At 35.2% G+C, this 22796-nt stretch overlaps 1 protein-coding gene across 2 annotated transcripts in view; it reads right to left on the minus strand.

Moving 5' to 3' along the window:
• The window catches only part of FNDC3A (fibronectin type III domain containing 3A), a 144418-nt gene that overhangs the window by 22499 nt on the left and 99123 nt on the right, over nucleotides 1-22796 (minus strand). For both annotated transcript variants that reach the window (XM_047079627.1, XM_047079635.1), the window contains 9 exons: nucleotides 21722-21991; nucleotides 20531-20589; nucleotides 15241-15398; nucleotides 13301-13360; nucleotides 11390-11528; nucleotides 7954-8007; nucleotides 4101-4225; nucleotides 3306-3480; nucleotides 1410-1496 (listed from right to left, as the gene is read on the minus strand). In XM_047079627.1, coding sequence (XP_046935583.1) covers nucleotides 1410-1496; nucleotides 3306-3480; nucleotides 4101-4225; nucleotides 7954-8007; nucleotides 11390-11528; nucleotides 13301-13360; nucleotides 15241-15398; nucleotides 20531-20589; nucleotides 21722-21991 — 1127 coding nt within the window. The remainder of the gene's footprint in view (nucleotides 1-1409; nucleotides 1497-3305; nucleotides 3481-4100; nucleotides 4226-7953; nucleotides 8008-11389; nucleotides 11529-13300; nucleotides 13361-15240; nucleotides 15399-20530; nucleotides 20590-21721; nucleotides 21992-22796) is intronic.

Genomic DNA, 22796 nt, shown 5'->3' on the forward strand with positions numbered 1-22796 from the left:
GAAAATAAATGCCTGTTTTTTCAAGTTACTAAATTGTACAGCAATATAATTCATAAGTATTTTTATATTTGACTTTAGAACTGTTAAGGTCTTTATAATTGGTAAATTATTAAAATTCTTAGAATTCTACTATCATGTAACACACACACAAAACCAAATTACATTCATACATACATATAGTTCCTAGCTCTGTCCATTGAGAGGATGCCCAGGAGTAGCAAAACCGTATAGCATAAGTATACTTAGTACTCAGATATTGGCTTCTAAATACCACGGTCCACTAAAGGGACCCAGGTGCTTTGAGAAATGACCAATTCTGACATTGAAGGATTGGAGACTGGAATATCATGTGCCAGAAAGGAAAGGCTCAAAAGAATGATGGTGGGGGGGGGGGCACATTTCAAAAGAATCTGAAAGGCAGCTCAAAGGAGCTCCCAAATTTGAAACAATGTGAGCCTCATAAATGATAATCATAGTAACAAAATATAACTCACTCAATTAACAGGAATTCATGAGTTCATACTGACATATATGATAAGAGAAAGCTTTTCTTTATAGTATGATGCCAACTGATAGATGTAGAAGGAATGATAAAATTAAAATCACCACTTGGCAACCATTAATCATAGTAATAAACTGATTCAGGCAAAAATTATCAATGGGTGTTAAAGCTAGTAGATGAAAGTGATGAAAAACAAAGTGTTCACACAGTATTTACAAAATACTTGTTAATTACAAAGGGAAAAAGAACAGCTTTACAGTGAAGAAACACAGTAGATGTAATCTTTGACTACCAGTAACAGGACAAATGGAAACTGTGCACCGCTTGATATAATGTACCAAGAAAATAATAGCATTACTTTTTCTGATATCCCCTGACAAAAAAGCATATTTTGAATGTTTAACAACATCCACATTAAAAAAAATTTTTTTAATGTTTATTTTTGAAAGAGAGAGAGGGAGAGGGAGAGAGAAAAAGAGAGAGGACAGAGAAAGGGGAGGGGCAGAGAGAGATGGAGACACAGGGGCAGAGACGGAGACACAGAATCTGAAGCAGGCTCCAGGCTCTGAGATGTCAGCACAGAGCCCGATGTAAGGTTTGAACTCACGAGCTGTAAGATCATGACCTGAACCAGAGTTAGATGCTTAACCAACTGAGCCAAGCAGGTGCCCAACATCCACATTTAGATGTTTGTTCCCATTATACAAATAAAAGTCCCATAAAACATTAAAATTGTTTTGAATTTAAATATATATACAGTTTGATAACCAATGTTACATAGTAAGAAAGTAAAGCAGTAATGCTCATTATTTTAGATTTAAAACCAAAGGAGTGAGGTATGTACTTGGCTTTAGAACAACAGGAACAATAAGAACAAACAAATATTTTAAGGGCTTTCAAAGCTTACCTTAAATTTATACTTTGTACTACGTCTGAGATTCTTCACTGTGTAAGCAAGATCTTCTCCATCATATTTAGGCTTAAAACCATATCCCTGGAAAGGGAAAATAAGCCTCCCTTAGATATCTAACAGCAGAAATATGGGGAATAACAAACATGTAAAAAGATCTAGGTCTTCTTCATCTTCTGTTTACAATGTGATTAACACTCTGTTAAGTGTATTCCTCGCTTTGGTACTTTTATCTTCAATGGACAAATCCAGAAATGCTAGTGAATGTTTGTAGCATGAAGGAGACCTCATTTCAAGTAAATACAGTAACCAAGAGACAATCTTCGTGCTGAGGGTAAAGTCAGAGCCAATGGTGACTTCACCGTAAGTAAGCATATGCCTAGAACTAACAGAATTTCCTAGACAGATGTTGCAAGAGCTAAAAAGAACTATATTTAAACTTGACCTAAACACATAGGTGTGTTTAAGTAAATAAATGAATGGTTGGTTGTGCTGGCAGGTAGGGATGTCACTTAGGTTTTGGAATGCTATTTATAGCTTCAGTAACAATCCCTTACTACTTTCCCAATGTTATTTAAAATTTTTTAAGTTGATATATAGTTCACATGCTATAAAATTCCCATTTTGAAGTATGAAATTCAATCATTTATAGTATATTCACAAGGTTGTGCAACCATCATTAAATTCTTAATCCCACAATAAAGCCTGCACTTTATTTATTGGTTAGCAGTCACTTCCCTTCTTTTCTCATCCATTAGTATATTTTCTGTCTCTATGGATTTGCCTATATCCATAATAAATGGAATCACACAATATATGGTCTTTGTGACTAGGTTCTTTTACTTAACATAATGTTTTCAAGGTTCATTCATGTTGTGGCATGTGTCAGTACTCCATTCCTTTATATGGCTAATTGATATTCCACTGTATGGATATATCACATTTCTGCTTATCCATTCATCAGTTGATAGACATTTGGGTTGTTTCCACTTTTTGGCTATTATGAATAATGCTGCTGTGAACATTCATGTACAAATTTCTGTATAAACACTTGTTTTCAATTCTCTTGGGTATATAGCTGGGAGTGGATCAATGCTATTTTTGACTCATACTGCTTTAAAGTAGCTCTGAAAAGCTACGAAACTATGTAGAACTAATAGAAGACATCCTAACTCATGTTCAGCTTTGTTCTAGCTCATAAGAGACAAATCACTGGAAACTACATTCTGGCTGCACTATATAATCTTATAATCTCTCTTCAAATCTTCTCTGGCATTTGGGAAAGCAATGTATGAAAACAGCTGGAAAAGATGGACACGTTATTTCCTTATTTTTTTAGAGCTGCTTAGGCTAAAAGGCTGTGGTGATCTTTTCCTCTATTTTCCCTAAACATATAAATTTAAAACGTAGTCTATGCTGTTCCTAGGCACAAACGTACATACAAACATACATAAAAAACAAAACCCGCTCCTATACATCAAGAAAACAAAAGACTGAATTCTTCCTCACTCCTCAATATTCCTCAACAATAACCAACCAAGGATTCAAAGGATTTAGAGAAAGATCGAACTATTGTGGCACTATTTACTTACAAGTATTAACGCCACACTGAAATATGTTTTTTTTTTTAATTTTTTTTTTTCAACGTTTATTTATTTTTGGGACAGAGAGAGACAGAGCATGAACGGGGGAGGGGCAGAGAGAGAGGGAGACACAGAATCGGAAACAGGCTCCAGGCTCTGAGCCATCAGCCCAGAGCCCGACGCGGGGCTCGAACTCACAGACCGCGAGATCGTGACCTGGCTGAAGTCGGACGCTTAACCGACTGCGCCACCCAGGCGCCCCTGAAATATGTTTTAAACACTCTTACTTAAAATACATATTCGTACTTACTGAAGTTTCTTCTTCCATCTCTAAAATGTAAGAAATTCCTTCATCTGATGGTGTTCCTGAGGGCTTACTCCATTGTAAGGATAACCAAGTAACACCAGCCTTAGTTAATACAGGACTTGCTGGCATAGAAGGGGCACAGCCTGAAGTGTAATAGAAGACTTCTTCACTAAAACCACTGTTGAAACAAATGGTTTTTAAAAATGAATGAATAAAAGTTTTTATAGCTAAAGAACTCATTTCTGATAAATGGAATTTTTTTTTGAAAGTGACAGTTTTTGATAACTAATTTTTTTTTATTTTTTTTTTTTAATTTTTTTTTTTCAACGTTTATTTATTTTTGGGACAGAGAGAGACAGAGCATGAACGGGGGAGGGGCAGAGAGAGAGGGAGACACAGAATCGGAAACAGGCTCCAGGCTCTGAGCCATCAGCCCAGAGCCTGACGCGGGGCTCGAACTCACGGACCGCGAGATCGTGACCTGGCTGAAGTCGGACGCTTAACCGACTGCGCCACCCAGGCGCCCCATTTTGATAACTAATTATAATCCAAGTAATATATCTTGGATCTGATAATATTTTTATGGTAACCAGATCAGATACCTAAAAGGTGAGTTAACATTCTTTTAAAACTGCAATTTATGTAACTAACATATTCTCTTACAGCTTTTGCTAAGCTAGTAACAGATCTTTACCAACAGAGTGATAAACTAAAGCATAATTTTTAGTGGATAATTTGGACTCCGAATAATTTATGTAAGTTGACTAAATAATATAATTACATTAAAATGTATCTTACCTTGTGCCATATTCATTTTTGGCTGACAGTCTAAATTTACAACCCATTGCTGGTGACAGTTTAGTAATTTTAAATTGCTTCTGTAAGCCCATGTAACATTGACAAAATTCTCCATTTCCTTTTCCCTAAAAAAAAAAAAAAAAAAAAAAGGCTGATTATTATATATTTAAAAAATGGCTGGTTATTATATATCATGTATATTATTGTAAAAAGACAAATTCACATCAGTTTGTCCTTGATGGACAGTAACATCAGCTAGTGTACATGATAAATCATCTTTGTTACATGACCATCATGGATCTCAAGAGAAAGTTGAGATAACACACATCTTTTTTTAATAAGTCTTTTTTTTTTTTTTTTTTTTTAATTTTAGAGAGAGCGAAAGCATGAATGGGAGAGAGGAAAGTATGCAGCTCAGGACAACTACAGAGTTTCAGAAATTTAGGATGCTACATAAAATGGACAAATTTCTTATTCTCTACCCATTTTTCTTCATTGTGTTGGTAGATTTAAAGGGTGGTTTTAGGGTGACTTCTGCTTCAAAGAAAACCTTCAGTCTGTATTTGGCTGCTTTACTACACTCTCCTGTTTTAATGGTGTACAGTTGATTCTATTAAGCTGTCTAAATAGAAAATTGTACCATCTGTAAATAATGATAATTTTGCCCCCCCCCCAGCCCTGCCAGTATATGGCTGTACTTCTTGTTTTAGTTCTAAATCATACTGCATTAATACTAAATAAAGGAGGGAACCAGCAACTTTTGACTTGTTTCTGCTTTGACTGAAATGCTTTAAAAAAATTTTTTTTAAATGTCTATTTTAGAGAGAGAGTGCGCATGCGAGCATGAGCGGGGGTGGGGCAGAGAGAGAGGGAACCACAGAATCAGAAGCAGGCTCCAGGATCTGAGCTGTCAGCACAGAGCCTGGCATGGGGCTCAAACTCATGAACCATGAGTCCATGACCTGAGCCAAAATCAGATGTTCAACTGACTGAGCCACACAGGTGCCCCTGAAATGCTTTTATTGTTTAGTGATGGTATTTCACTTGATACAAAAATAATTGTCAGTTAAGGAATTATCTTTCTATTCCTAATTTGAGTTTTAACTGAGGTAAGTGCTAAATTTTATCAAATACCTTTTCATAATTTATCAACATATGTATTTTCTTCTAAATTACTATGATGCAGTAATAGATTTCCTAATTCTAAATTCTTTTAAAACTTCTGGAATAAAAAACCTTTTAAAATGTAAAAATAAAACTTGTTTGTGCCTCATTACTCTTATAATATAGGCATATTATTTTAGTGCACCTCACTTTATTGAACTTCACAGATACTGTTTTTTTACAAAATCTGGCTTGTGGCAACCCTGCATCCAACAAGTCTATTGGTGTCATTTTTCTAATAGCACTTGCTCACTTTGTGTCTCTGTGTCGCATTTTGGTAATTCTTATAATATTTCAAATTTTCTCATTATTATTTGTTATAGTGATTTAAAGGAAGAAGTCCAACTATAGACATTGACGGGAGTTCGGCAGAAGTTGATCCCAACCCTCGTGGACGACTTTGAGGTTTTAAGACTTCAGTGGAGGAAGTAACAGTAGGTGTGGTGGAAGCAGCAAGAGAACGAGAATTAGAAGTATGGAGCCTGAAGATGTGACTCAATTGCTGCAATCTCATGATAAAACTTGAGCAGATGAAGTGTTGCTTTGTATGGATGAGCAAAGTAAGTAGTTTCTTGAGATATAATGTACTCCTGGTGAAGATGCTGTGAAGATTGTTGAAATGACAACAAAGGATTTAGAATCTTACATAAACTTAGTTGATAGAGCAGCAACAGGGTTTGAAGGGACTGACTCCAGTTGTGAAAGTTTTAGTGTTGGTAAAATGTTATCAAATGGCATCACATGCTATAGAGAAATCATTCATGAAAGGAAGGGTCAATCTTTGCAGCAAAACACATTGTTGTCTTTTTTTTTTTTTTTTTTTTAAAGAAATTGTGAAGGCCACCCTAACCTTTAGCAACCACTACTCTGATCAGTCGGGAGCCATCGACATGGGGGCAAGACCCTCCAGCAGCAAACAGACTCACTCACTGAAAGCTCAGATGACAGTTAGCAATTTTTAGCAATAGAGTTCATTTATTTATTTGAGAGTGAGTGAGCACATGAGTGGTAGAGGGAGAGAGAGAATCTTAAGCAGGCTCAATGCCCAGTGCCAGAGCCCAATCCAGGGTTTTATCTCATGACTCTAAGATCATGATGGGAGGTGAAATCAAGAGTCGAACGCTTAACCTACTGAGCCATCCAGGTGTCCCAGCAATAAAGTATTTTTACTTTTTTAGTTTATTTATTGTGAGAGACAGAGCGTGTGTGAGCAAGGGAGGGGCAGAGAGAGAGAGAGGGGGGAGAGAGAGAATCCCAAGCAGGCTCTGTGCGCTCAGTGGAGAGCCTGATGTGGGGCTCAATCCCATGAACTGTGAGATATGACCTGAGCCTAAACCAAGAGTCAGTTTAACCAACTGAGCCACCCAGGCGCCCCTTTAAATTATGTATATTGTTTTTAAAAGACATAATGCCACTGCACATTTAATAGACTACAATATAGTGTATATATAACTTAAAAAAAAAAATTTTTTTTTTAATGTTTATTTATTTTTGAGACAGAGAGAGACAGAGCACGAACAGGGGAGGAGCAGAGAGAGAGGGAGACACAGAATCTGAAACAGGCTCCAGGCTCTGAGCTGTCAGCACAGAGCCCGACGCGGGGCTCGAACTCACGGACCGTGAGATCATGATCTGAGCCGAAGTCGGATGCTTAACCGACCAAGCCACCCAGGCGCCCCTTGTATATATAACTTTTATATACACTAGAAAACCAAAAAATTCATGTGACTTGCTTTATTGAGATATTTGCTTTATTGTGGTTGGCTGGAACCAAACCTGCAATATCTCCAAGGTATACCTGTATACTGCTGAAAATACCAAATTATCAATGAAATTTCTTCTATTCCCTCTGGCCACTCAGCTGCAGAAAAGCAGCAGGGCAAGGGAGAACATGCTAAATGACAGTAAAACAAAATACTAAATAATAAAGCTCAGTATGTTTGCTGTGGTAGGCTGAATAACGGCCTCCCAAAATATCCAGGTCCTAAACCCTGGAACCTATGAATGTTCAGGGACTGTACAGATGTTATTTAGTTAAAACTCTTGAGATAGAAAGATCATCCTGGATCATCTAGGTGGACTCTAAATGGAATTACAAGTGTCTTTTTTAGAGGGAAAAGGCCATGTGATAATGGCAGCAGGGGTAGAAAAGGCTATCTATCAGATGTAGCCATGGATTCATGGTAATGACCCAGTAATGAAGAGAGTCTCCAGAAGCTGGTAAAGTCAAGAAAATGGATTCTTCTCTAGAATTCCTGGAAGAAGCATGGCTATAGTGACACCTTGATTTTAATCTCAGAGAGAGCCGTTTTGGATTTCTGGCTTCCAGAATTATAAGAGAATAAATATATTTTGTTTTAAACCCTTGGGTTTGTGGTAATTTGTTAAACTAGTCACAGTAAATGAGTACACTTGCCTTTAAGGCTGATGTGAAAAAAAAATATTCCTTCGTCAAGGTAATTACCCAATTGACAACTTTGGGGGTTTGAGTCAAAAACAAAAAACAAAATAAAACATGGGGGGGGGGGTCCAGTCAGTAATGTTGTCTAAGAACACCATTAATTCAGTCATGTACTACCCAAATCATTCATAATCTTTTAAAAGAGGAAAAAACTATTGTAACAAATTATTTCTGCTTGAGGATATACACATAATTTTCACCTAATTTAAAAAGATTCAATTTACTCACCTCATCCCATTCTAAAATAAAGCTTTGGATTTTAGAACCATTGTCACTAGGTGCCTAAAAGAAACACCAAAAAACAAAATGAGTACAAATTAGTACATTTGTAAAAGATACTGTGATGATCTAATCTGAGGAACTGATTGTGTTACAGATGTTCTCTGTGACTTAACTCCAGAAAAACTGCACAGAGAATAGATACATATGTATTTATAACCTCACAATCCTTTTAAATACAAGGAAAGAAAACAAAGCAAGAGGCTACTCAAGTTTTTCTGAACGGCAAACAATCTCTTGTAGCAAGAACGAGCTTAACTTTTATGATCCATTATAAAAAAAAAAAATCACTTTGCCTTTTATCAGAAGGTTTTTATCAGCTTTAAGTTCCTAGGATTGATCCTGTCATTTTCATTAAAACTCATTTTACAATCTAAAAGTATACTATGTAATACACCAGAGTGAAAGAACCAGGGTGCAGGGAAGAACTCCAAGGGGCACACTGTCTGGATCTTTGCTTCTAGACACAATGTGCCGTTACCTAAAATAAGACTGCTCATTCATCAATCTGCTAATCTTCAGTGGTGAAAATTTCAGTCTCCCTTAGCATTTTATTCTAGTATTTAATCACTCTAGAACTCAAGAGTTTCAACCTTGTTTCTACTTGAATTTTCTTTCTACAATTTCAACTTGTTTCCTCTCTTTAGTCCTCACTTTAGATGCAGAACAACCGATCACTACTCTCCTTATAACTTCATCCATTTGAAGACAAGTGACTCTAAAACTCCTGTTATAAAAATTAAAAAACCTTAGTTTTAAAAAAATGTTTATTTATTTATTTTGAGAGAGAGAGAAGGGCAGATGGGGGGTGGGGGGAGAGAAAATCCCAAACAGGCTCCTCATTGTTGGCACAGAGCCCAACACAGGGGGTTGATCTCACAAACCTGTGAGACCATAACCTGAGCTGGTATCAAGAGTTGGATGCCTAAGTGATGGAACTACCCAGGTACCCCAAATAAGCTTGACTTTTGAAAAAGTTCTCCAGAGAACTGTAATTCTCTGGACTCTATCTAGTTTTTATATAATATTGGCAACCATGTTAATAGCAATCAAAGATGGTCAAATTTTTAATGAAGAGTCTTTTCTAACATGGAGGTCCCAATTATCTGTGAAACATCAATACAGATCTTATGTTTCAAAATTGTAAACAATTTTTTTAATGTTTATTTATTTTTGAGAGAGAGAATGTAAGCAGGGAAGGGGCAGAAAGAGAGGGAGACACAGAATCTGAAGCAGGCTCCAGGCTCTGAGCTGTCAGCACAGAGCCTGAGGCGGGGCTTGAACTCACGAGCAGTGAGATCATGACCTGAGCCGAAGTTGGACGCTTAACCGACTGAGCCACCCAGGTGCCCCTTATGTTTCAAAATTTTAAAAAACTGTATAATTTTTAACTGGTTAACATGATCAGAATTTGCTATGTAAGTTACAGGAGTAGCTCACTGATTGGCACAGCAATGGCACTTATAAATGACTACAGCAGGGATGGGGCAGAACTGAAACCCTGGGAAATTCAACTCTTACACAGCAGAGGAAGAGAATCCCAAGATAAAGACTGCAAGTCTTAGCAACAAGTGTGTGATATAAAAATATACTTCCCCAGAGTTAATGCCTCCAGATTGTTCTAGTCTGTTGCACACTTATTTTCCTTAATTTCTTCTACTTTATTTTGTGAAGCTTTTCAAGTCAAGGAAATGGATTCTCCTTGAGTCCTTGGGAGAAGCATGCCTATAGTAACACCTTGAATAACCTGTGACCATTTCTCCAAGATAGAGGGGAAACTATTAAGTGTAAAGTGTTTTACATTATCTCACTGAATCCTTATATCAGCTCTTTACAACTGTTATCCAAACTATACAGAAGAGGAAATGGAGGTTTTAAACAACCCAAATAAGTAGCCCCAACCATGCTGATTACCATGTATATATAGGGCCATTTCTGAAGAGTACAAGCCTGGGTAACCTGTGTGGGCCACAAAGAGGTAGCACTGTTTATATCCTACACAGACCTGCTAGGATACTGTTAAAGACAAATTTCAAAATTCAATTTTATCTTTAGAATAAAGAGCAGTGCCCTACAGAAATCCCAACCTACATGAAGGTCACTGGGCTGCTACCCTAACTGTCCTACCAAAAGGAAAGAACCTTAGCATACTGACAAACAAAATGCTACTCTGACATGAAATAAAATTAGTCATACTTAATCACACATGAAAATGTATGTAGAACATACTTGTCTGATTTATGTGTGCTAACAGCACTTGAGTACTTCTTCCTACATAAAGCATCTAATATCCTCAAAAGAACTAACAAGCCCCAAACAAGTAGTAAGCTCCAAATTTTCAAAATCTTTCAGAAAGAAAGCTATCCCTGAGTTTTACTCTTTGGGTATAAGCAAATAATTAAATAAAGACTAGCAGTTATTTTTCTCTTTGCAAATCAATGGTTGCTATGGTATTCCCTTCTGGGGGATGTTTATACATTTTGTTGGGGGTGTTTCTGACTATCACAATAAGGGCAGAGGGAGGAAAGGCTGACTTTTAGGACTGGGATCAAGGATGCTAATGGTTCTGCACAGCATGGGGTTTCACACACAATGAAAAATTGTTCTCTTTCTCTAGGACTTCTCTGAATGTCTTCCTGGACATCCACGTAGGTGAAATATCTGTTTATAATTATCAGAGCCTAGAACCTAATTTCATTTTACAAGGTATTTTTTTTCTATAGTTTTAAGTTACTGGATTTTGCCAAAATATAACTACTCTGCAATTTGAGAAAGACTGTACTTAATTTTGTTCAAAAATTTACTAACACTCGTGTATCATTTCAGCAAATCACGTCTCCAATGACAATGCTATATGTGGTATTTGAGTTACCAGTTCTATCTGTGGTATATGTTTACTTCATTATATTTCCTTGTGCAGGTGGACCTAAACATTTATATGTTAACATATATATTATTCTATTAAAATGCAGAGTATTTAATGGAATATTCCTTTAAGCCATCATATTGATATTTTTAAAACTCTGAGTCTAGTTATTATAAACCCCATTTTAGGATAAAATTCAGGATAAAGACATTGGGATGAGCTTGAGAAGCACTGCTGAGACTCTTAATGTTATCCCATGTCCAGTACAATAAGGACTGATAATTATATATGAATCTTTTCTGCTATATTTACATATAGTGAAGAAAAGCCATTAGGAGTATTACTTAAAGATACAACAAATGCCCATTTACTATATGTAAAGAAGAAGAGCAAGTTAGCTTAGAGTTCTTTTTGTATCAAAAAAAAAAAAAAACAAACCAAACAACAACTGAAATTTAATATTAGTGGGGGTGGGAGGAGTAAACGTCCAGTTGAAAATACTCTAAAGAATACTGTTACCTTCCATTGCAAAGTGAGTGAATTTTTGGTCCGATTGGCTATCCTTGGTGGATTAGGTACATCAGGTTCACAGCTTAAGGTGGTAAAGCTTTCAGCTTCTGAAGGAGTTCCCTTTATAGAATTATATTCTGCCTGGACCCTATGGTGATAAAATATATAGTTTTAACCAGCAGAATCACTGTATCCTACCTTCAACAGCCATCAACCTTTAAGTACTTGGAAATTAGTAAGGTGCCCTCTAAATATTCTATCAAGAAAACATGGGTGGAGTTTCTGGCTGGCTCAGTTGGTAGCTTGATCTTGGTGGTTGTGAGTTTAGGCCCCATGTTGGGTATAGAGATTACTTAATTTTTTTTTTTTGATTTTTTAATGTTTATTTATTTTTGAGAGACAGACAGACACAGAGCACGAGCAGGGGAGGGGCAGAGAGAGGGAGACACAGAATCTGAAACAGGCTCCAGGCTCTGAGCTGTCAGCACAGAGCCCAATGCGGGGCTTGAACTCACAAACCGTGAGATCATGACCTGAGCTGAAGTCAGTGCTTAACCGACAGAGCCACCCAGGAGCCCCTTTAATTTTTTTTTTAACGTTTGTTTATCTTTGAGACACACACACACACACACACACAGAATGTGAGCAGGGAAGGGGCAGAGAGAGAGGGAGACACAGAATCCAAGGCAGGCTCCAGGCTGAGTTGTCAGCACAGAGCCTGATGTGGGGCTCAAACCCATGAATGGTGAGATCATAACCTGAGCTGAAGTTGGATGCTTAACCAACTCAGCCACGCACACGCCCTGAGATTACTTAAATAAAGTCTTTAAAAAAAAAGAAAACACATGCATTAGAAGTAAAGGATGGCCCTTAAAAAAAAGAAAGACAGGATAGACCCTTGGCTTTCATCTTTTTTTTAATGCAACCCAAAGTAAGAAACACATTTTAAATTGTGACAAAACTGTATGTGTGATTATGTACTTTCTCATACACATACTTGAAAGGAAAGAGTCCTGAAACAATATCCCTAAGGGTAATATACAGATACTTTCCATTCTATTTGATTATTTCTTTTAAATAATGCTGAATCTAATCCACAAAATTTCATGATTCAATATGGGTTGCAATCAATCTACAGTTTGAAAAGTACTCAGATGGACAATACTTAGGGTTCACCCACAGAAAGTCTAATTAAAGATTTAATTTTATAGTTTAATAGGAATAATCCTAACCACAAATACTTTTTTTTTTAAAACAGAGGTGACTAACCAAGTACACATTAATGACTCACAGCTGGGAAGGCTGAAAATGTTGGTAATTTATAATTGAACTACACAGAATAAAACAGTATCTAAGTTACTTCTTAGTTAAATGTTGTGAATTTTTTTTTTTTAAAGATTTTAAGTAATCTCTATACCCAATGCAAGGCTCGAACAACCCCTCCAACAAAAGTCACACACTCCACTCACTGACTGAGCCAGTCAGGCGCCCCTAAATGTTGTGAAATTTTAAGAGTTTTAATATCCCAAACTCTTTCTGGAACAGGATGTAGTAAAAATACATTAAGTACAAGCCAAATATTATTTATGTTTCTGTTTAGTAAAAATTTCAAAAGCTGGGAGTTTTCCATGTGATAAATTAGATATGTAGACATATTATTATCTACATATTCATTCCAATCCAAAAATCTTACAAACAGGATGATTAACCCTTCAATATAACATTTCAATGCAATGTTTTTGGTTTTTGTTTTTTTTTGGAATGTATTAATACTTGTACCAAAAGAAAAACCAAAGCCAACATATTCCATGTTTTAAATCCAAAATTAGTACTTAAATTATATGCTACGCTTTTAATGAAATCATTTTAAAAAACTACCTATACTATATCATATTAGAGCAATACACAGGAGTTCCTTACTTTGCATGGTAATCTGTAGCTGGCTTGAGATCATTTAAAGTGACACTGGTTTCTTCTCCTCTGGGGGAAAAAAAGGAACATTTCACTGTCTGATAAATAAGCATTTCCAGAAGATTTACATTATGTGCTACCATTTGTGGTAGTTTATGAAATTATACAGCTTTTTACTTTACCAACTATAACCATGTTCAGATTCCACTAGTACAGAATTTGTGTAATAAGGATATGTGCCAAACTTATGTATTTGCATATCACTTTAAAACAAAAAGGTGTCCTAGGCAAATCAATTGTGTAAGCCAGACTTTTTTTTTTGAAGTGTAGTCAGGAAAGATATTTAGTTTATTAAAAAAATTAAAATCAGTACAGTTTCAATTATTTAAAAATCCATTTTGCCCAATTAAAATGTGAAATACCACGTGTGCTCCTGAAAGCAAAACCACCAAATTTTTACAAGGAGTGTGCCACTATTGCATTTTATTAGAATGTAACATGGAACCTTATTTAAAGTTTTATAGTTTAATGAGATTAGAAAAAAAGTGAATAATCTGAAGTATAGCATTTTACTCATGGCCACTATTATACTTTCAGGTTTTCAAACTTAATGGCACACATCTTTTTAAAATAACATTTGATACGATTACTTGTATATGTGGTCAAAAACCCAGACCATTTTCCATCTTTTTTTAAAAATCACTATTCTCTGTTCCATTTCCTTCAGCCAAATTTCTCTCCTCTCATTTTATGACACCCTCCTCCATCTTTTCTCAGATCAAAACCAGGAAATATGAGAAAGAAAACCTTTCCCATTGAGGGAAGAACACTTAATGAATTGGGCAGTTTCAGTAGAATCTTCGGAGAGAGATTGGTGCAGAGTAAAGAAGGTGACTAATGTCCCTCCTCTGCTCTCTGATCAGGCTGCAAATGGAAATAAATGCTTCATCTTAGCAGACAGCTATAACTAACTAGAAACAGCCATTAACATAAAAAGAAACCTTGATGTTGATGGTCTTTTATCTCTTATTTACCCCATAGGTAACTCTGTCTCCTTTAAGACATATGAATAGAATAAACACAAGTAAGTCTCAATAGAGAGAAGGAGACAGGACATTTTTCTAACCCTATGTTACTAGATGATAGATACTGGAGCAGTTTCACTTTCCTTTCTTCCTTACATTAGCTATTTTTTGAAAAGATACCAAGAAGTCTATGTGTCCAGTGTTCTATGTTAATTATCATCATTCAAATGACTAACCCTTTTGCAATCTTCCCAGTGCTTAAATTATAATAATCAACTTCACTCTTTACTTTTCCATTAGAATAAGCAATATAAACCATTTCTATTTGACAAATGGAAAAAACTATTTTACAACTGTCAGTCATAAATGTCACATTTTTAGCCAATGACTCTAAGGCTTCTTGGTGTGTAATAAAACTTTTGACCCAAGGAAATAAAACTTTTGAACCAATCAAAATATGATTATTAACATACCAACATACAAATAAGGAACAATGATACTAACTTCATTTTACAATAGGGCATTAGCTTGACATATAAGAATTAAAGCCAACTCCTTGGAGGACAATTACCTGATTTCACAAGTTCACAATCTAAGAGTTCTCCATTTCTGATCTGGGCTTCTACTACTACAATTTATACTTATATCTCAGGAATATGTGAACAGTGAAACATTTATTAGGGAGTCTACTGAAAACTACTAAAGCTGAATGTGGCCAATGAAAGCAATTATTCCAAGGGAGTGTAGACAGATGTGTACCAGCTGGCATTTGGATTACATACACTGAAATCAGTATCAATTATCAATTAATAGATTCAAAATGAAAGCATCAAGAGAGAAAAACAGAACAAAATTAGTATTAAGCTCTTTATATAAACCCCTGGCTTATATAACGGGAGGGAGTAAAACATAACAAATACTTACGCATATACACTTTTATATTTCCCATCTTTCCCAGTACTTGAGACCAGAATATCGTAACTATAGAGCTCTGGCACAGTAGTCTCATCTGTTTCACCATTTATGAAGCTGGAAGGAGGTGACCAGGTTAGTACTACTGTCCTTGACTGGATGTCTGAGGCCTGCAAAAACATAATATTTAGAGCTGTCTGAAACAACTGTAATGAGCACAAGGAACAATGAAAATCTAATGAGGTTTCAAGATTAAACAAAATATATCTGTATCTACTTATACAAAATGGCTCACAAACAGAAGCCTATCCACTTGCAGAAGAGATATAATTTATTGTGAAAGGGCAAATGGGTTCAATAAAAAAATCCAAGGACCATTATGGGCCACTTAAAACTATTAGTGTAAACACCATACACAAAAAAGAATGGGGGAAAAAGTCCACTTATAACGTATTTGAAAAGGTTCATTTCCTCAATTTAGAAAGTATCTTATGGGGTACCTGTTTCAGTCTAGTGTCTAACTCTTGATTGTGGCTCAGATCATGATCCCAGGGTAGTGGGACTTAGTCTTGTGTCAGGCTCTGTGTGAGCATGGAACTTGAGATCTCTCTCTCTCTCTCCCCCCTGGCCTCCCCCTCTCTCTTTTTGCCCCTCTCCTCTGCTTGTGCTCCCTGCTTTTAATTAAAAAAAATAAAAAGAAAACAACTCGAGAAAAATGAGCAAAGGATATAAACTGACTAAAGAAATATAATTTGATAATCTAACAAATGATGTGTAAATGCAGTCACAATTAAATAAATGTAAATTAAAACAAGATACCACTTTTCATCCAACAGACTAGGAAGATTAAAAAGTTAGTAATATGTCCACTGTGTTAAGGTTTATAGAAATGGGTTGAAGTATATATACAACGTTGTATTAGTTTCAGGTGTACAATACAGTGAGACTGAACAATTCTATACATTTCTTAGTGCTCACCATGGTAAGTGTATACTTTTTTTTTTTTAAGATTTTATTTTTAAGTAAACTCTAAACCCATTGTGGGGCTTGAATTCACAACCCCAAGATCAAGAGTCACATGCTCCATTGAACTGAGCCAGCCAAGCACCCCTGATAAATGTATTCTTAATCCCCTTTATCTTTTTCACCCATCCCCACATTAATTTCCCCTCTGGCAACCACCAGTTTGTTCTATGTATTTAAGAGTCTGTTTTTTGGTCTCTTTTCTTGTTTGTTCATCTGTTTTGCCTCTTAAATTCCACATAGGAGTGAAATCATATGATATTTGTCTTTCTCTGACTCATTTCACTTAGCATTATACTCTCTAGGTCCATCCATGTTGTTGCAAATGGTGAGATTTCATTCTTTTTTATGGCTGAGTAATATTCCATTGTATATATGTTACCTATATACCACGTCTTTATTCATTCATCTATGAATGGATGCTTAGGATTGCTTTTATACTTAGCTATTGTAAGTAATGCTGTAACATAAGAGTGCATAGATCTTTTTGAATTAGTGTTGAATTAGTGTTTTTGTTTTCTTTGGGTAAAAACCCAGTAATCGAATTACTGGATCATATAATAGTTATGTTTTTGATTTTCTGAAGAACCTCCATATTGTTTTTCATAGTGGCTACACCAATTTGCATTCCCATTAAAGTGTATGAGGGTTCCTTTTTCTCCACATCCTTGCCAACATTTGTTATATTCTTTTTGATTTTAGCCATTCTGACAGGTGTAAAGTGGTATCTCATACTGGTGTAGTCCCAATAGTTTAATTTTGCTTTTGTTTCCTTGCCTAAGGAGACATATATAGAAAAATGTTCTATGGCCGATGTCAAACAAATTGTTGCCCATGTTTTTTTCTAGGAGTTTTATGTTTTCAGGTCTCAAATTTAGACCTTTAATTCATTTTTAGTTTATTTTCATGTAATTGCATTCATAATTAAATAAATGCAAATTAAGACAAGGTACCAATTTTCTTCCAACACATTGGCAAGATTAAAAAGCTAGTAATAACCATTGTGTTAAGGGTTTGGAGAAATGCACACTCTCTTAAATGTAGGTAAGACTATATATTAGAGTATGTATTGGTATGATCTTTGTGTAGAGCTACTTGGGAACTATCATAAAAATTTACTTTATAGTTCAAGAATTCCATTCCTGGTAACTTTTTTCAGTAAAATATCCTATGAACTTACATAAGTACATAAATATATGGAAATCATCTGAAATGAGTCTTCTATTTGTATGCTACTTTAGAGGTAAAATTTGCTTTTATATTCATCTCATTTGATTCTTGCAATTACCCTCTAAGTCAAAAAAGATACATTTTACAGAAGAAACGTATTCAGAAAGATTAGGTGACTTCTTTGAAGTCACTCAACTAGTAGTGACTAGGACCTGAATAAATCAGTTCTTTTCCCATTACACAATGCCTCCATACTGAACTCACTTCTAGGTAGTAGCTGTTTTCAGCTAAAACAGCAGTTAGGAAGCTACTGAAATGACAATCCCCTTGTATGGATACTGGGATCAGGAAGTGAGAGAATTATTCTGAAGATAACTCAAAGGTCGAGTCTAAGGAAACCTGGAGTCATCAGACGTTTCAGTGAACATTAAAAGGAAAAGGAGAGGGATAAAAATTCTGAAAGTAAAAAGGTACTGAATAAAAGGCAATCCATGTCTAATTTTAAGCATTATTAAAATAGGGGGTGGGAGGGAGGAAAAAAGAAAAAAAAAGATGTCAGTAGATTTTGACAGAATGAGACTTAAAACAGTTTCAAAGAAGCCCAATAATAAAGACAAATACTTTCATCTATACAGTTAATTATTTCTAGCATGTGAGGAAATACAATACCATTATACTCCATTTTATGGAAGAAGTAGTTTCAGAAAGGTTAAGTGACTTGTAGGTCACTCAACCCCTGAATGTGTAGCTGAGGCTGAGATTAGCACCATGTTCTCCCCTACACGCTGCACCTGAGTCACACTGAGTGAGCTTTTTTTGGGGGGGGGGTTCTCAAATGTGCCATGTTCAGTATTTTTCAAACATTGGTCACTTTGCACTACTCTCCCCACACTAATTCCCACCCCCACCCATAGCCCACAACATCCAATTACTACTTTTTCTTTAAATTTCAGTTCAATTATTCTTCCTTAGGGAAATTTATTTTGACACCCTGTCAAGGCCTAGCCCCCCTATTATTGTATTTTCTTGTAGCACTGTATCTCTTTGTTCTGGCACTTCACAGATAGAATTTTATATTTACTGCATGATTTATTCTACTAACTGAAGCTCTGAGGGCAGGGGCCATACCTATCCTTTGCTTTTCATCCTATCCCCAGCTTTTAGCACAGCATGTGGGATTTTATTACTGGTCAAATATTTATGGAATGAGTAAGTGAAAACTCATTTAGCTTGATGCTCTAAATGAACCAGAGCATGTGAAAACAACTACACACACACACACACACACACACACACACACACACACACACACTCTCTCTCTCTCTCTCCTGACCTACACCTCACAAGTAATTTAGTAAAGGAGTTATAGCTACCCAAACTATAAAAACAAACTAAAATAAAACAAAGCAAAACAAAACAACCAGCATTACTTTGTTTTATGACACAGGACTTATTTTACAAAATTACATCTTCCTCATAATGCTGGGCAAGAAATTCTTTAAAAGAATTATTCCACAATTTATGGCCTGAAAAATTACACTTTTAATATTATATACTATAACAAGTAAATACTGCTGGTATTAGCCAGTATGTCATTCAAATACCAATCCTATTAAGGCTTGAAAATTTCTTTTTTTAGTAAATCTAGTGATATACATAGATCTTGGAAGGACATTGACTGAATTTCAATACTACTTATTAAACCCGCTCTTGCTTCAGATTCCTCTTCTGTAAAATAGGGAAAATAGTACACAGAAGGTTGTTCTGGAATTAAAGAAAATAATGGATATGTTTTCGAAGTACTTTGAATAGAGTCTGACACTAGTAAACTTGCATTAGCTATTACTATGGAATAATTTTGCACATGTTTCTATAATTTACATGTATAAACTCAGTTCTGTTTTGAGAGAGAGAGCGAGTGAGCAGAGGAGGGGCAGAGAGAGATGGAGACACAACAGATTCTGCACTGTCAGAGTGGAGCTCATTTTTTAATGGGCTTAAAAAATTCAATTTGTATGAGCATTTAAAATTAATCTTATGTCAAATCTGATGTAAATATATTTCCTATTAGGAATGATAGCCTTTACTTAGGCTATTTAAAAAACAAGCAGAAAATTTTACGTAGCCAGTTTTACTGCCATACCTTTTGCTGATTTTCTGATTTCTGCTGTTACATCTATACTTATAAAGGGCTAGGGAATATTAACTTTCTTCTATAGTTTAATTCTTTTTACATCTAGAATTAACTGAATACATTTCACATGGAAATAGTATAAACAGATTTTTAGAAAACTGATGATCAGTGGTACTCACATTATTTATTACATCCTTGTCTCTTCCAATGATTTTCAATGTCATTGCTTAATGACATATGAAGCATATATTAAATCCTAGTTTAAAAAATGAATTCTTGGGGGTGCCTGAGTGGCTTAGTCAGTTGAGGGTCCGACTTCGGCTCAGGTCGTGATCTCACGGTTCTCGTGAGTTTGAGCCCTGCATTGGGCTTGCTGGTGTCAGCCTGTCAGCAACAGAGCCTGCTTCAGATCCTCTCTCTGACCCTCCCCTGCTCACGCTCTCTCAAAAAATAAAAAAAAAAAACATAAAAGAAATGAATTCTTGACTGACTATTCTGCTTCACTGATCAACAGATCTCTCCTTATATGAGATCTACACTAATCCATTATTGATATCACATTACTTATAATACAGCTTTTTAAAAAAAATTATTTATTAAATTTATTTACTTATTTTTCAGAGATTGAGAGAGAGCGAGCAAGCAGGGGAGGGGCAGGAAGAGAGGGAGACAGAATCCCAGGCAGGGTCTGCACTGTCTGCATGGAGCTGCATGTGGGGCTCGAACTCATGAACTGTGAGATCATGACCTGAGTCAAAACCAAGAGTCAGACGCTTAAGCAACTGAGCCACCCGGGCACCCTAAATTTTTATTTAAGTGATTTCTACACCCAATGTGGGGCTCGAACTCACGGCCCCACGATCAAGAGTCACGTGTACCTCTAATATGGTTTTAAGAAAGGACTTAATTAAAATATACCAAAATCCTATGTGAATAATACTAAATATAAATGTCAAGAAAACATACAATACTTACCACTGGTTTGACAATGTTGGAAAGAAGTGCTTCAAAAGCTTTAGTTTCTTCATCTTTCTCTTAAAAAAAAAAAAAGAATATTAAAAAATGAACTAAATACATTCATCCCTCTCCCTCCACAATGTGTCTTCTGAAACTATGTTTGTAATCTGAGATTTTTATTTCCTAGTTTTTACTTTAGTTCGTATTCAGCAGTTTGTGGCTCTTCAGGTTTCTTCACTTCAGTTTCTATTTCCATTTTAACTGCGATCACTAATTATAATACCATTATATATATATCTGAACCAGTCACTAAGTTTTTCTAATATAAAGTATATTGTTTTTCATAGTTAAAAAAAAAATACTCTCTGAAATTCTCATTTCCCAATCTCCTACCTCTTAACAGTTACAAGTTAACTATTTGTTTCTTAAAAGGTCTTAACTATGGTTCCCAAAATAAAAATATAAATGACTTGACCAGAACTTGTATTCATAACTGATATATCTGAAACTTTAGCTTAACTCTTCTGAAATATCATTCATTCTGATTTCAGAATGATCAGAAGGTCTCAAAAATATGGGGAAATATTTTTGTTAATATAACAGTTATGAGGTTGTTAAAGCATTAAAATGTGTTGGTGAGGAATGGAAATCATAAAGAAAAGGAAGTAGTACTCAGAGTTCAAATAGTGGAAATTACTCACAAGCTGGGGAAGGTTCCTAGGGAAATATGGGGATTTTAAGAGAAAAAAACTTCTGAAGAAAGTAATGGAGACTACTCAATCCTAACTACAGAGTATATAGATAGACTGGTAAATGACACAATGAGTTGCTTTCAAGGACTTACATATAAAGAAGTTGGGAGAAATAAAAAACTAAAGTTGATAAAAACCAGAACAGCCATGTCAAAGGCACAGAAAGAGAGGAAAATGAATCTGAATGAACCTTATTAGGGTTTTTCTTTCAGACAGAAATTTCTCTTGGCTAGTAAAATTTACAATATAAGTGAAATTACTAATTGAGCTTTCCCAAATTATAAGAAGAAGTACCCTAGCAACAATTTGGGTTCTAAAACTTTTTCTCACATTTAGAAGTGTTATTAATCTACAGCTTATCTGAAGCATGATGAAATAACTGAAAGAATATACTTTTGGTTGATTAAATAATGATGAAAAGTACCAACAGGAATAGATGAGTGTTTTAAATAGTTACCTTCTATTTCTGTATCAATTTGTGCACCACCTTTCCCTTTCCCGGACTTGTTCTTTGTTGATCCTATGTTTACACCACTAGCATTTTGCCCTTTTATAAGCCCATTATGTTCATTTATGGGAGAAGGGCATTTCTGGGGTGATGATGGTGGACTGCTCATTTTATCCTTCTGTGTTCCTTGGCGATCCTTTAATTTTTTCTGCAAACGTTCATATGTTTTGCTAGATCTTTCATCTCTAAAGTTGGACCTTCCATGTGTAGAGTGAGCATCTAAGAAGAAATAAAATAGAAGGAATGGGAAATAAATTTACCATTACATTATATAAAAATTATTACGAAACATTTCAAAGAATAATTCTGCAAAACAAAGCTATTTCTATTTATCCATCAACTGACAGAACCAAACTTTTTGATTATAATTATATATATCAAATAAATTTAGAGATATTTCTCTTCTTCATCTTTTCCCAATTAACTATTAATCTCCACAGAAGCAGCTTGGTGGTATGTTATGATAATCACAGGTGGGGAATAAGATCTGAATTGAAATGTGTACAGTTCTTTTTTTCTTCTGTTCTTTTGTAGCCATCATTTTTAGCATCTCTTTCAACTTCAAACATATAAAATAAGTAAACAGAAAACCACCACCTGCCTAAATTCCCTGATGACTAAAACAAAACAAAAAACAAAACACCACAAACCAAATCATCACTGAAAAATAAAGTTTTAGGAGTTAAGGAAAAAAAGTGGGATTGTTTACTAAGAACAGAATCCAGGTACAAAATACTGCATCTCTGTATATCATAAACTCAAGGGTGTGATTCAGAAGAACATATTTATTCTACTAAAAGTCACATAACACTATAATAAAATCAATAAACTCCAAAAATATTGTTAAATTAATTGTCTTCAGAGTTTTTTAGTTTCAATTTAAAATCTGTAATGAGAAAAACATTTTTTAAAAAGCCTCAAAAATCTTAGTAAAGTTTTCATTTATCAGTGTTTTAAGAAAATTAGTACAATACTCTTGAAATGAGTATTACAAGGATAGGTACATAAAACATTAGAATAAAAA

The sequence above is a fragment of the Lynx rufus genome, unplaced genomic scaffold (assembly GCF_022079265.1).
Source record: "Lynx rufus isolate CCGP_SWC_20201006 ecotype Redwood Valley unplaced genomic scaffold, mLynRuf1.p SCAF_1, whole genome shotgun sequence".
In the NCBI taxonomy this organism is placed as follows: domain Eukaryota; kingdom Metazoa; phylum Chordata; class Mammalia; order Carnivora; family Felidae; genus Lynx; species Lynx rufus.